This window comes from Equus caballus, chromosome 23 (assembly GCF_041296265.1).
Source record: "Equus caballus isolate H_3958 breed thoroughbred chromosome 23, TB-T2T, whole genome shotgun sequence".
NCBI lineage: Eukaryota > Metazoa > Chordata > Mammalia > Perissodactyla > Equidae > Equus > Equus caballus.
Genome location: NC_091706.1, coordinates 54,011,663 through 54,027,472, shown reverse-complemented (window position 1 = coordinate 54,027,472; position 15,810 = coordinate 54,011,663). Strand labels below are relative to the sequence as shown.

The 15,810-nt window shown below is 44.8% G+C and overlaps 1 protein-coding gene across 6 annotated transcripts in view; it reads right to left on the bottom strand.

The window, feature by feature from the left end:
* Nucleotides 1-15,810, bottom strand: part of LOC100065392 (S-methyl-5'-thioadenosine phosphorylase) — a 31,998-nt gene that overhangs the window by 3,694 nt on the left and 12,494 nt on the right. For 3 of the 6 annotated variants that reach the window (XM_001495991.5, XM_005605034.4, XM_070248540.1), the window contains 3 exons: nt 13,175-13,342; nt 6,716-6,818; nt 2,530-2,769 (listed from right to left, as the gene is read on the bottom strand). In XM_001495991.5, the coding sequence (XP_001496041.1) occupies nt 2,530-2,769; nt 6,716-6,818; nt 13,175-13,342 (511 nt within the window). Of the gene's footprint in view, nt 1-49; nt 2,770-6,715; nt 6,819-13,174; nt 13,343-15,810 lie in introns of all 6 variants that reach the window. The other 3 variants (XR_011431469.1, XR_011431466.1, XR_011431467.1) reach the window with 2 other exon arrangements.

Below are 15,810 nucleotides of genomic sequence, written 5' to 3'. Positions count from 1 at the left end.
AAATTAAAAATTCCACTGCTGTTCATGGAATGTTTTCCTGAGCTCCTACCTGACCTGCGTGGTCAGTTTACCCCAGTTTCAATCTGGAGCCCTGCAAGCTGGGCATTTATCAAGATGGTCTTGGTCCCAGTGGGGAGGTCTTGGAGTAACTCAATGATATTTCTAAAAAGCACCGCTGGTTTTCAATATGGTGTCTGAGGAACTCCCTCAGATGTATAATGTGCGAGCATGCTCTGGAAAGCTGTGTCTATTCTCTCCATGTCCAGAGAATGAATTCCAGTCTTAAAACTGTTGCCAAACTGGATAACCAGTCAGAAGATCAGCACATTTCCCTTTAGAGAAGTCTTCCAATAAAGAAAGATGATGGAATCAATGGATCATCATTTTTCATGTTACAGCTCCCAATGAATCAATGAATGGATGGCTAAGATCACAAAACAAAAATAACTAAAACCAAATGAACAACTCATTTTAATGTGCTTCCTGATGGAAAAACAAATCACTACATATGACACCTGAGTGTGATCAAACCTGTAGATCCAGCTGCCAATTTACAGAAAACAACAGACGACAGAACAACCTGCTAACCTACCCTAAGGAGACGATTTCAGCAATTTAGACTGTGGGAAACTCTATGGGACAAAAAACCTGATTTCTTTTTGGATAACATCATTTATGATATTTGCAATAACTAGAAACTTGAACTTTGGCTATATTAAGGAATTATTGCTTGAATGTGATAACTATGATGCAGTTATGTTAGATATCTCCTGACATGTTAATGGATAAAATTATGGATGAGAGCGTAGATGAAATACAATTGACTGTAAGTTGATGTGATAATGGTTGACGCTGGATTCTGGATTCATGGTAGTTCATACTATTGCCTACTTTGTACATGACTAAAATTGCCTCACAAGGAAAAGCTGGAACCAGTTGTGATTATAAAATGGACAATGAGAGGTATAGAACTTGTCGCACTTCACTATGCTTAGAAAACCTCTAAGATTCAGGGTCACCATGAATGTAGTTTTCTCTCTATTTCCTGGAGTATAAGGTCCAGACACTTCTCACAAACACCAAAATGTGTTTAGAAAAAAATGATGAGCACCATAGCAGAGGGAAGGGCCCACTACTGTGGGAACACAAAGCAGTGACAACTTGGGTGCCTGCCAGCTACAGGTAAACACATGTCTTAAGTGGAGTCATTGAATGCAGTCATAAAGCATCCAAGACATCTACCCTACATTTACTCTTTTCCTGTGACTGATATTTCATAAAGAATCGGACCTCTCTTTCCTCTTCTTTGTTCCTGCTCCAGGGCTCCACCCAAAACGCCCTTTCTACTAACCTCCTCACATTCAAATCTAATCTAATCTAATCAAAAGGTTCAGCTCAAATCTCAAAAGTTTCCTTCTTCACAAACTTGTTTTTGATCTCCCCACCCCCAACTCCATCCTAGCTCCCATCTGAGGACCACCCTCCTAGGAGCAGCACTATTCCAGTTGCTCAGCATATATCATTTGGTTTAACTCTCCTAGTTACCCTGCAAGGTCAGAATTGCAACTAAACAATTCACACCCGTCACCCCCAAGCCCCGGCTCCATCCTAGAGAAGAGTAATGGGGTAAATAATGGGCCCAGTGTCCCAGGTAAATGGAACAATGGCAACATGAAGATGGGTTTAGCAACACAAAAACCTTCCCCCCACGCCAGGCTGCACATCTGGTTTGAAGCACAGTGACACACATGGCTGGCTGAGATGATGCCATCTTGGACTCTGCCTTCCTTGTGGCATTTAACAGTATTTACCTTCACGCCTTTCCACTTACACAGGGTTCAGTTTCTCTGCTTTTAACTGAAGTAGCTCTAACTGTATGCTTTCCAAACTCCCTGTGGCCAACTAAAGGGAAGCACTGTTAGCTCTGCAGAGGAGGAGACAAACGTCACCAGGCTGAGCAGAAAGCCAAGGCAGGAAGCAATCTGCTCTCACACTGGTTTGCATAACCTTTACCCCTCGCCCCTCCCCAAAACCAAAGCATTAGCCCCTTAGGGACTTGTCTGTTTGCTGTCGTGTTCCTACACCAAGGATGGTATCCAGTCAGGGTAAGTTAAACAGACAGGTATGAATATAGAGTCCTCTTACCAGGAAGACGTAATAGGTTTCTCCCTTTGAAAACAAACATAATAAACAGCAGCACAGCATAAGGAAATTATCACCAAAAGACCCTTTATCCTTAAAATAAGGCCCAAGTCTCAGTATGATCCCCAACATGCCTACAATGTACTGTTCATTGTTGACCCTTGGATAACAGTGTCTTTTTCTTCCCTATGAAGATCTTTGTTCTTAACTTCCAGTGGGAACTACAGAAAGTATGTGGCAACGTATGAAAAGCTGACTTTACAACCTGGTAGCAGGACACTTTCTGGAACTAGTGCGAGAGAGACAAATAGTTAAGACACTCTCTTAATGGCTCTCAAGGCACCTGGAAACCCAGGCCATACTCGTCCAGAAGAGAATTCCACCTACCTCTTCCTCATTCTCCTTCCAGCAATCATAATCTGTTGCCAAGGCGATGCTGGCATAGCAAATTCCAGCCTCCTTAGCAAGGACCGCCTCTGGAACTGTGGTCATGTTGATAACATCCGCCCCCCAGGCGCGGAACATGAAGCTTTCTGCCCGGGAGCTAAAACGAGGTCCCTCGATTGTGACCATTGTCCCTTTTGAGTGGCACCGGAGTCCTAGCTTCTTAGCATTCTCTATGAGGACCTAGAAAAGAAACAACCACAAACTCAAAACGTACAAACACAAGTAGAGCTTAGTATTTTATTCTTTCCCTGAGGTTTAATAAGTTAATTCCTTAGTTAACGTCTTTTACAGTGAGTGCCTAGGACCCGCAGGTCCTCAGAGAGAACCTGGGAAATCACAGAAGGGTGCTTCCTAGACGCTCAGCCACTTACTTAATCTTGTTCCCCAGCCCCTGCAGACAGCTCACGCACGGCTACAAGAGCAAACAGCGAGCTTTTTCTATCCACCAGGCATTTGTAGACATACTGGAATCTCAGTGACTTCTTAACAGCTTGAAGAGACTCAGCTGGGCTGTGAACGTGAGCTTGGATCTGAGCTCTTCACCTCCAAGGCTGAGCTCAGGGGCCACTGCTCACCCACATCTCCTCAGAGAGACGCGCTGAGAACTGCTTGCCAGCCCCTGAGAAATTACGCTCATTGCCCTTACAAAATCTGAAGACTTTTGTAAAAGCATTTCTTTGGTTAGAAAGTGATTTCTTCATAATCTCCTTTGTCTGCTGCCTCTCCAGGGACGTATGGTCAAAACAGAACGAGGCCACACTGATTTTTTTCTTTCCAGGGATAAACTTACCTTGGCATCCCTTTAGTGGCAAGGCCACACAGGGGCTTTAGAAAAATTATTTAAAAGTTTGATCACTTTTTCCAGTGTCTGATTAATATTGCACGTCTAACTTTCAGGTTATTAATTTCATTTTTTCTTAGCCTGTGCTTCAACACTCTTCTTTAATTAAAAAAAAATTAGTCTTTTAAACTTAACTGTTAACCTACTCAAGCACTGATGAAAATTCACTTAACCTTTGTATGACTTAGTTTTCTCATCTGTAAAAGGGGACTGATAATGTATAACTCAGACATATTGTGAAAATTAAATAAGCTAAGGAAGATACAGCACAGAACCGTGTTGGGCACAGCGTCAACACTATATAAATGCTAAACTGGTCTCCTAACAATTAACACCGGCAGCTTCTAAAATGTTTACCAAATAACTGGCAAAGGTTCCTGGGATACTACACATATAAAAAGGAGTGACTCAAAGTCAATCGAAGGCTGCAATCTAGGCCAAAGTCTTGCCTGCACATGTCTGAACCACATAAGCGAATTAACCTAGCTCCTTAAAAATAACTCATACTGTGCCATGGCATTGGGAGAAAGAATTTTAACAAGCGTCTTGGCAACTCCAAATTTAGAACCATGACAAGTCACAGACAATGAACAGCTGATGCTACATCAGGCTGATTTATCCTACAGATGCTGAAAATAAGATTATGCTTAGTCGCAACTTCTCCCCAAAGAGCACAGGTCATGCATTCAAGGGCCTAAACCACTCCTTCCTTCCCTGACCCCCGCCATTTTCTTTTTCAAAATTAAGATACAACCAGCTCAGCCCCGAATGTTTTAAAGACACTAGATGTCTTTAAAAATCCCGAATAACCAAGCTGCATGTCTCGGCCACACTTCCGAGTGCTTCCAGAGATGTGTGAGGGAAGATCCCAACTACCGCGTGCCACTGGCCTGCGGCACCTAAGTCCGCCCATCACCCTGGGAGGTGGGTACTATGATGGGGAGGAGGAGCAGGTGGAGGCTGTGGATGTGGACCAGCCACAGACAGACCCTGGGGCGGTGCCACCTGAACCAGTACCTTGCACCCCCATGAGAACCGCTAATGCCATCCCAAGGGACCAGAAATACAAACCACAGGCTGAGACGTCTCTGGGTCTGAGGCTAAGATGCTTTCACTTCCATGTCTTGAGTAATCATAATGGAACTTTTGAATGTATTGCCATCATCACAAATGCATATTAGCAATATTATATCACCAGGCTAAATATACTTAATGTACCAGAATTTTCAGACTTTGTTTCAGATGCTCTCCTAAAGTGACTAGAAGTGACACTGCTCTGGGAATACGTAACACTTGCACACAGCTCAACATAAACAGTACAAAAGGATATTATTCTGTGACAAGTATTTCTTTCACCTGTGTCCTGGCAACCCCGTTCACCTCTCCAAGGGAAACCACTGTTACCAGTTTTTTGGTCAACTTCCCAGAAAGACGTATTTACATGCAAATATGTCCATATTAATCTCTTTATATATACACATATTTAACACAAATGGTAGGTACGGTACAACCGCTGTGCATCTTGCTTGCCACCTGACAATTCAACTGACAGTCCTTCCTCATGAGTACATGAAGGATCACATGAACGGTGACAGTGAAAGTGATAATTACCAAGGGTTGCACCATTTACTCTTCAAATTTTTGGATAATATTTAAAAATCTCTTTTAGAGTACAGAAGAATAAAGGAATATTCTAGAGGCTTACTTTTCATATTTTCTTAAACCTCCTTCCCCAGCACTCTTTAGTTTTTACATGGGGGTCCTTGGCTTGGCTAGACTAATAATAGCTGAATTCATTCGGTCTCAAGGGAGGTCAAACTGTACTACTGGAATTCACATTTACATAGGCTCAGCATACAGCACGAGCACTCCCTCCGCCACCTCTACTCCTAGTGACACAGATCACTATTTTCTGCCTGAGACCAGATCTCAGATCTCATACTAACATGCATTTTCTCTCCCTAGTCCATTTCTTACCAAGCTGCCCCCATTTTGAAATGGACGAGAATTTTATATCCATCTGATTTCCCCTGGAGAGCAGATTTATTACGTGGACAGATCAGTGTTTCAGAGGGAAGGCCAGCAGCACATCCTGATGCGTTCTGCTGATAACCACCCAGAAACACATACATCTAAATACATACATTCACACAAACTGAACCTGCCTTTTTTTTTAAACAAGTAAAACATTTACTTTCACAGAAGTTAGAGAAGGTACACACAGTGGTCTACCTGAAACGGCCCCACAACCCCCGGCTTTGGATTCCAGATTTTTGTTGGAGACCAGAGTGAGGTGCCCTGCTGTGAACTAGAAGGAAACCAGTGGCACAGGATTACGCAGGCTAAACAGAAAAGCTAAACTAAACCTACTTTCCATAGGCAGGTGATAAGATTATCTGAATGAAGAACATGTTTAGGTATTTATATTCTCTAAGCTAATTTATAAAGCAGATTTGACCAGGCAGTTTTCCTCTGACAATATTTCTGATCTGTTGGGTCCCACCTGACTGATAATCTGGGATTATCAGACAAGCACCATTGTGGACCGAGTGACGGACGCTGAGTCGTGGTACCATTTTCATCCTCTGAGAGCTGAGGCTGCGCTTCCGCCCCTTCCACCACCACTGGCCTTTGTAGGGCCGCCCCTCTGTCTGAGCTTTTACTATAATCCCGGAGGGGAGGATGGACAGTAATGGCCGAACTCAGCTCAAAGCAAATGATGCCAATCTGACAATTTACAGATTATCAATAGTAATTTAATTTATAAAAGAAGTAAGCAGTCATTGGCTATCTCATAACTGACAGAAACTGTTCCAAGTATTTTGTAAGTATTAACTCTTTTCTCTCTCAGTCCTATAAGGTACATGTTATCATCACCCTCATTTTACAAATGAGGAAACTTAAGCTCAGAGGCATTAAGTAACTTATCCAATGACACACAGCTATTACGCTGAAGAGGAGAGATTTGACCCCAAGTAATCTAATTCCAGACTGGATACTCTTGACTAATATGCTATCATATAACAAATTATTTAGAAAGTATCCTGACAGGAAAATCTAAACTTATAAAAAAAGCAGGTTGCAACTTTGAGGGAGTTAGCTTACAAATGATTGATAGTAGCAGAGGCATTATTAGCAAAGGGAAACAGCTCTTCATTAAACCTTGCATGAGAAACAAATTTGAGGGGGAAAAGAGACCACATGCTGAGCCAATTCATCTAACTCTAGATGCCACCCCAAGTCCTTATGATTTATTGTGGTGCACCTTCCACAAAGTCTACGCACCTCTCTCGTTTTGGGGCAGAACGGGTCAGCCGCTGGAATATGGCACACTCCTCTGGCACAGGGGGAGCTTCCGTCATAGAAGGTCTGAGGTCTCTTGGTGGTCCTACAAAGCAAAGTGAAAGGTTTTTGGGTTTTCTTAAAGCCATCTCCCATCCTCTGGGGGCTGGTGAATCAACTGCATCCAGGCCAAGCTGTCGGTCCTCACTCCAGAATCAACAGCTCTGAACAAGTTGAAGACAACAGTAAGAAAAGCAGCTCCGAGATGGTATTCAGCTTGTCTGGCTCTGGGTCGATGGCTACATGCTTTCCAACGGGAATTAAAATGTCTGTGGTCTGGCGGCTGTGACACGATAACCACACTGGACTGTAGGGACAAATCATCTGCGGGCTCAGGAGGGCAGGTGACGCACTTCAGAAGTCAATAGGAAACTTTCAATCATCGCAGATGTAGAGGCTTGTACAGTGAACGCCATATATACCCATCACCTAGACTCAGCAATTTCCAAAAGTTTGTCAAACTTGCTTCATCTGTTAGATTTTCCAGGGTTGCAAAACCAAACATCGTCATTTTATCCCTACCTCAGATCCACCAAAATATGTGGATTATTTTCCACTGAAATGTCATTATCACATCTGATAGAAATAACATCAATTCCTCAGCATCACATAATACTAAGGCCATATGCAAATTTTCCTGATGGCCTCAAAAATGTCTTTTTCTAACAGTTGCATTGACAATTTCAGGTCATGTCTCTAAATTGAGAGTAATTCCTCCCCTCCACCCTGTCTTCTTTTTCATGCCTTTGACCCATTGAAGAAAGCAGCTGTTTGCCCTGCTCCACATTTGGGAATCTGTCTCTTTGCTGCCCTGTTTAGCTTGTTCCTCTCCCTGCCATACTTCGTTCTATAGTCTCTTAGTTCAGTTTCTTTGATAAAATATTTTCAAACCCACAAAAGAGAGGCTATAATTAACCCAGTGCCAAGTCACCCAGCAATTTCTCACCCGAAGTTTTCAGAATAGGCCACTTTCTACATCCATTACATTGTTCTAAACTTAAACTCATGAGTAACACAGGAAAAAGTCCTCCGTGCTCTGCAGGAATGAAAATCCAGTCCCTGTGCTTCCCAACCCTTGGGCTTACGTGTCTTTTTTTTTTTTTTTCATTAAAGACTGGCACCTGAGCTAACATCTGTTGCCAATCTTCCTTTTCTTTTCTTCATCTTCTTCTCCCCAAAGCCCCCCAGGACATGGTTGTACATTATAGTTGTAGGGCTTTCTGGCTCTGCCATTGGGACGCTGCCTCAGCATGGCTCGATGAGCAGTGCTAGGTCTGCGCCCAGGATCCGAATGGGGGAAACCCTGGGCCACGGAATCAAAGCGCACGAATTTAATTACTTGGCCGTGGGGCTGGCCTCTGTCACATGTATCCTAAGGGAAATGCTAAGTTAACCCCAAAGCAGTTCCAATGGGGTTAAGAACATTGGAATGACTGTTCCAGCCTGGATAAACAGGCTTTTCTCTTTTTGTAAAACTGACCAACCAAGTGCCACGTACTCCAGGCTCCGGCTCGCTTTCACCCTTCAATGAGTCAAGTATTAGCAACATCCCCGTTTACACCCATGTTTAAATATGAAACAGGGCCGCAGAAACCTCAAGCCGCTACATTCCAATAGGCTTTGATGTGATAACATCTCCATCTTATAAGTCAAATGTGGGAGTTCAGGTGAGAAACTACTTCTCTCAAGAGGGTAGAGATCAGAAATCTTAGGAATCAATCCAATCCCTCATTTAGCAGATGAGAGACTAAGCGACAAAGGAATTTGGGGGCAGAGACAGGAAGCCATTGTGGACGTCCTCACTTCCAAGCTGGGGCTTCCTCCGCTGCATTCCTCAAGCAGAACCTAACCCGGGCCTCAGGCACAACCGGCCAACGTGTCAACAGCATTTTGCAGAAAACGCTTGGCATTAGGATCTACACCTGCTTTCTTTATCTTAATTTTTTGGTCATATTTTTCTCATTGTAAAAATAACACAAAACCTTTATCTACAAAAAATTCCTGATAAAGGGAATTATTAAAAAGTAAGAATCTTATTCTTGTCCTTACAGATGATGTTAGCTAGCCTCACCTTGAGATATTTCTGATAGTGACAGAAGCAGTTTGAGAGCTCTTACTAGTCCCTACTATTTTTCTCTTGGTAAGGAAGCTTGGCCCTGAGCTACCATCTGTTGCAAATCTTCCTCTTTTTGCTTGAGGAAGATTATTGCTGAGCTAACATCTCTGCTAATCTTCCCCTGTTTCAGATGTGGGATGCCACCACAGCATGGCGTGATGAGTGGTGTGTAGGTCCACATCCGGGATCCAAACCTGGGGCCACCACAGCGGAGCATGCGAACTTAACCACTACGCCACTGGGCCGGCCCCCACATCATTTTTTTTAACTTAATATAATGTGGGCGTCTTCCCAAACAGGTCACAGATCTAGTTGTTCCTTTCAATACATGCATGATAAATATGGTGAATTGAATACCTTTCAATGATAATCATCAGGAATGATGTTGAAGAGGAGAAAGGTCACGTGTGGAAATGGCTGGAATCCCCTGCCCATGTGTGCCTTCCACGACATGGACAGTTAGTGGTTTGGGGTGAAAGAAATGCCATACAGTCAGTCCTCTCACACAGACAAATGACTCCCTACAAGTATCTGACAGTAACTGGGTTCAACAATGCAGGGTGTGTGCAAGGAAGGAAAACAGGAGTAGACAACAATGTGCCTCATGCTGTGAAAAAGCAGCTGGTGGGGAAACAGGCGTCTTGCTCCCGCTGCAAAATTCTCATCAGAAATCACTTGTACGCTCCACTGTGCACTGCATCACTAAGGTCAGGCTCTAAGAATGGGGTGGGTATCTGATGTGAGAGACGGTCACACCTTCCAGCTGCAAGGCTGAAAAGCAAAAACAAAACAGAAGCCAAGTGACTGCAATGTCCTGCTTCTAACTTTCCCAAGTCTTGCCTCAGAATTGGGTGAGGCTTCCCCGGGGCCCTCACCATGCCACAGGCAGGGATGTGCTTCCTCAGAGCCCTTTGTAGAAAGAAGAGTCACCACTGGGAGAGGAGGTAACAGCAACCACCCAGCACATAAGGAGACAGGCGGCTCTCCCAGCTGCTCCCTGGACGGCGGCAAATAGTCAGGCATGGAAGATCAGAAGGCACGAGATGGAAGCAGGTATACAACCCAAGAGAATAACAACCTAAAAGGCCTTACTGGATCTGAGAGCAGCTGAGCTTTCAGAATGCTGGCTCCGTTTCACGTGGCAAAGCTAAGGCTGGGGAGGGAAATCGACTTTGACTCCCTTATGAGGTCTTTCTTTCTCCCCCACTCACCATCTTGCTTCACTTCCCCACAGGTGACACTGTGAGTGCCAGGTGTACCCTGCACACACAAGGGTGTGTACCACGGGAGAAGAAACCCCAAGTTATGAATCTTGCAGTGTGTCCCTTATGAGATCCTTTTCAAGTATAAATAGCCCACAACAATAGGACAGACGAAAGGGCAGACAAATTCTTTCCCAAGCTCACATGGACCCTAGTAGAATGACTGTCAAGAAGTAGAACAAGTCCCATTCTTAACCACATTTCAACATCAGTTGCCAAATGCCTTGTGGCTCTGACAATGGGGACGTCCACCAAGGTAGAAGAAATGGATTAATTAAACCCAGTACAGCAGGAGGTGTACGGCACTGAAGAAACTCACTGTGGACGATCCTCCAGCACGTTCTTGATAGGAATTGTATTTTTAATTTCTGGTTTATGAACAACACCGCACATGGAGCCCAGGACCCAGGGCGAGGGAAGTCAAGAAACCTGTCACTGTGCAATGAGAAGGGGACAGTGACAAAAGCGGCACATGCTTTTGGTGTTCAAATTCTAGATCAAGATCCATTTTGCTTTCCACAGCTGCTCTAATCATAAATGAAAGAAGGTTATTTTCACTTTAAATATAAACCAAGGCATTTCCTTGCACATCTGAGAAACAGATGCCAGGACTGACTGCACACACCCACAAGTACCTGGAACCGCGCCCTCCCCACCTGTCTGCTGTCCCGCTCTCTCCAGGTCAGTCACACCCAGGATCCCCCTGTCCTCGGCCCGGCTTTCAACTTTTCACAGGACAGAAAGTGGCATGAAAGAAAAAAATGATTTTCAGAAGAGAATGATCTCATTCTCGTAAGAGACCTTTCCAGCCTGTCAGACTCCTTCAAGGGTATACTTCATTTTTAGAGTAGAAATCTAATGTTTTTTAAAACAATCATAAAAATCAGAGCCCTTGTCACTCTGAATCTTAACGACCTCTAAGGCATGCTCAGCATGGCTCACATACCCAGTTGGTGTCCTTTCCCTTGTGCTGGGCACCGAGGGTGGAGAAAGCGACAGGTTTTAGTTCTGCCATCTATTAAATAATAAGAGCCATATTTCATTCCGATTCTTTATCAAAGATTTCTGGCAGAGAGATTAGAACAATCCCTCTAGCATTTGAAGACCACTTTCGGACAAGGAATTTCTCCTAAGATGATGCTGGCAGTTACAGTGACAGGCAGATGTGTGTTTCTAGATCCGTGGCTGGAGAAGAATCCAGGAGTAGTGCAGAGAAGAGGGGGCAGAGATACACTGCAGTTCAACCCCTCATTCTGAAGAGGGGACCGAGGCCCACACAGGTCAAGGGACTTGCCCGAGGCCAAACAGACCCAGGACAAAACTTCCTGATCCAGTGCCCCTGCCCCGTGGCCGTAACCCCCTGGGCGGCTTGGCAGACCACTGCAATTCTATCAGACACGCTGCAGCCGTGGGGATGGCTGGGTCCTCAGGCTACAAACTGCACAGCCTCCGGAGCTCAGCATCCCGGGCCTGGTGAGGGCACCAAGTGCAGGGACCCGGCGCCCACTTCCACACACCGAGGCGCACTTTGTTCAAAAATGCACCATCAGTACACTGCATGTTGGGCACTGCTCAAAGGCCAAAAGCTGATTCTCCTCTCGCCTGAGCCATTCAACATACTCACGGTGAATCACGTACATGCCCAAGCCTGGTTAACTGCAAAACACGCGGCTCAACCAGTGGCAGTCTCATTTAGAAGACGCTGTCCAATGGCAATAGGACATGAGACACGTACGTAATTTTAAATTTTCTAGCGGCCCACATAAAAAAGCATGAGAACCAAGTAAAACTAGCTTTAATATCTCATCTAACCTAATACATCCAAAATGTTATCATTGCAATATGTAACCAACAGAAAATTTGAGATTACATTCTAAATGGTATTCCCTTAGGGATCCTCCTTTTACAGATCTTTTCTTCTGTTGTTACCAAATGATGTTAACCTCTGGACCCCTCTGCCCAACATGTCCATACTCACAACAACGGCACCCATTTATCAGGCAGGTAACATACGCTAGATCCCAGAAAGGCACTTGCTAGAGACACTGAACTCCCCACGCAAGACAAAGGAGGCAGCTTATCCACACAGCACATGAAAGAAAACAGAAGCCTCAGGATTTGAAGGTCACACAGCTACGAAGTGCCAAGACAGAATGAATTCCGATCTGAGGGCAACACCCGTGGTCCTTCTAGTCAACATCTTTCTGCCTCCACTGCTTTCTTGAAAGCGCCAGCGCGTGAACTGTCTTCATTTACTACACGTGAGAAAGATCCAGGAAATGCAACAGTGTATAGTTATACCACATAAGTAACGAATTAATCCCAGGCTTAGGACCCAATCAGATTTTCTTTCCAGCATCATCTATAATACTTTATAAATCCGGATCATTCTGAATGTGGAGTTCTGGACTCTGCTTTATTAAACAACCATATAGCAACCATTTTCTTAAGTCACTACCTCCAAACGCTCGCACTTTGACAGCCAGAGAGATTTTCAAGAACTCCAAGCTGTCTCTCCTTTGGAATGATCATATTCATTCAATCACTCAAAAAATAATGACTGAGTAACCAGAGGCTCTGGCACGGGTGTTAGGGTCAAAGTGGCGATCAGGACAGAGAAAGTCTTTGCCTCCACGTGGCTTATATTCTAGAGGGGAAGGTGGATAACATGTATATAGTGTCAAGGGCTAACAAATAATCGGAAAATGATAGGTGAGGGGTTGTGATGCTTTTGGTATACCCCATTATTTATTAGGTTGGACCACCTGAAACTGCTGATATTCAACTATTTCTTGACATACAGAATGGGCAACTTCATATGGTTCAACCAGAGTTTCATTTCATCAGACAACAATCAAGGATGCTTCTTGATTCTTATTTTATTCTGTGTATGTTAAAAACCCCCACAATAAGAAGCTTAAAGCAGATCTCTGGGTCTGCCCCCTCCCCCAGGTGCCCACACATCGCCCATCGGAGCTGGGGATGCTCTTCCAGGAGCCTCAAGCCTCTCAGATGACTGCTCACCTGTCGATGAACTGGTCGATAATGACGATGTCTCCGGGCCGAATCTCCTCCCTCAAGGAACCGCAGGCGGTGGTGACGATGACGTGTGTGCAGCCCTCCTCCTTCAGAGCCCAGATGTTCGCCCGGTAGTTGACTTCTGAGGGCATGATGCTATGCTGCCTCCCGTGCCTGTGGGAGGGACAGTAAATATGGTAGGGAGTGAGAGGGCATTTTAACACGGTTAGAGAAGAAAACTAACCTACAGCAGTGCCTTCCGGCCCTTCAGCCAAAGCACTTGCACTGGCAGAGGAAGAATGAGAAGGTCGGGCAATGACTAGCCCACTGTGAGTAGAAACTACTCGGTCTTAGGCGCACGCCAGCTGTACATTTTACGGATTTATTTTCCTGTCAAGAGTAGGTAATAACTTAATCAGAATTCACTCTCCAGGAAGATGTGCTGTGTCTGTCCTGGGGGGCACCAAACACCCCAGAATCTGGGGCATCTGGCCTCACACGAGCCAGGAAACAGAGCAAGACGTGCCAGTGAAGAAAGATGCAAAACAGAAACAGAAACTCAAGTTTCCAGCTGAATCTCTCCATTCCTTTCTGTCTGATCACCTAACTAAGTTAATGATTCATTTAAAACATTAGAGTCCCCAGTTGTTTATGATGACATTAGAAGGTTTTGTCGAAAAGCCGATCACCTCACGCGTGACCACTGTTATGGGCTGAACTGTGTCCCCCCAAACTGCTACGGTGAAGTCCTGAACCCCGGTGCATCAGAATGTGACTGCATTCAGAGACGGGGTCTTGAAAGAGGTAATTAAGTTAAAATGAGCTTATTAGGGTGGGCCCCACCCCAACACCAATGGTGTCTTCAGTAGAAGAGGAAATCTGGACACACACAGAGGGAAGGACACGTGGAGACACAGGGAGAAGATGGCCATCTGCGAGCCAAAGGGACAGGCCCGGAACACATCTTCGCTCCAGCCCTCAGAAGGATGCAGGCTGCTGACACCTTCGTCGTGGGCTTCCGGCCTCCAGAACTGTGAGGAAACAACTTCTTTCCACCCAGCCTGTGCTCCTTTGTAACGGCAGCTTCGGAAAAGCCAATGAAACCACCAACAATTCCTGTCACACTTCAAATAAAATCCAAACATCCTACACCCACGGCCCTCACGCCATGTGGGCACCAGTCTACTAACGCCACCTCGGCCAGTCTTTATCCCTTCCTGTCCCAACTCAGCTCACTGGCTTCTCGCTGCTCATCCGCGCTCATTCCTGCTCAGGCCTCCTCACGTCACAGCTCCAGTGTCACCTCCTCAGAGAAGCGCTTTCCATGACCACTGCGTCTAAGTCACACCACTATCCCATGACCTTGTTTTTCTTTCTAGCATCCATCAGCAACTGAAACTTTTCCTTTTCAGTGTCCGTCTTTCCCACTAGAATCAGCCCCGAGAGGGCGAAGCCCCTGTCTGTCTCCTTGCTGGTACCTCAAACAGGACCTGCCATGTGTAGCTCAATTTTCTGGACAAACAAATGTGTTTGGTGGCAATTCTTTGAGCACTTAAACATGCACACGTACACCCAGAGCATCAGTAAACAGCCAGTAAAGGGAACCCAATTTCTAAGATTATTTCTAAAATTCACACGTGTCAGATGGTTACTCACAAGCAGTATTTCACATGGAGAGTTAAAATTATTCTTGGCTGCTTCACAAACTACAAATATCACACATGCTGTTCTAGCACAGAAAGGCCACGTGTCAAGAGCCCAGCGTCCTTCACATGTGATAACACTGAGACAGGCTTTCAAGGAAGTAACTGAACACACAAAAATCTCACTGTGTACAATGATGATTAAAAACGTGGGCTTTGGAGTAACAGTGCCTGGGTTCAAACCCCAGCTCTGCCACCTACTAGCCGTGTGACCTCATCAAAGCCACTCAGCTCTCTTGGCTCAATTTTTTTTTCATCTGTAAAACGCATTATAAAAATACCTGCACCACAGGGTCATTATTAAATACCCCTTGTATCATCCCGTGGATGTGTTTTAAAAGAAACTTTAATGTTTTTTCTGGTCACTGACAACAGAATTATTAAAAACATTAACATAATTTGTACATAATTTCAGACAAGTGTAACGATCAGGGTTTTACCCCAAGTTCACAGATGTCCTCTCAAAAGCTGGAGGCCCAGGAACGTCCAGAAAGCACATGTATTTTTCTAAGTCTAGGCTCCAAAACTCAGATTAGATTTTGAAAACATTCAAGGATCAAAAGAACCACTGCGTTAAAGGCTCAAACAGTTCACGGGGCAACACGCTTCCGTCCAGTCGGCAGGAGTATCACACTCTCCTCATGGGGCCAGGGCCACCCCACCAACTGTTTCCTCATAGAGCCTGGAAAAAATTAAAGTGACTCTCCAGCAATGACCACAGACCAACAAAGAAGGCTGCCTGAAACCGACTCCATGTGACCATCTGAAACTAAAATTCACTTTTACGGCATTCAGCTGAGCTTTTTGTTTTTCTTGAGGTCATCCTGGCCTCTAACACTGTGTAAACTTCAGGTGTACATGATTATATATCAGTTTCTGGATAGACTGCATTGTGCTCACCAACAATAGCCCAATTTTTATCCATCACTATACATATCA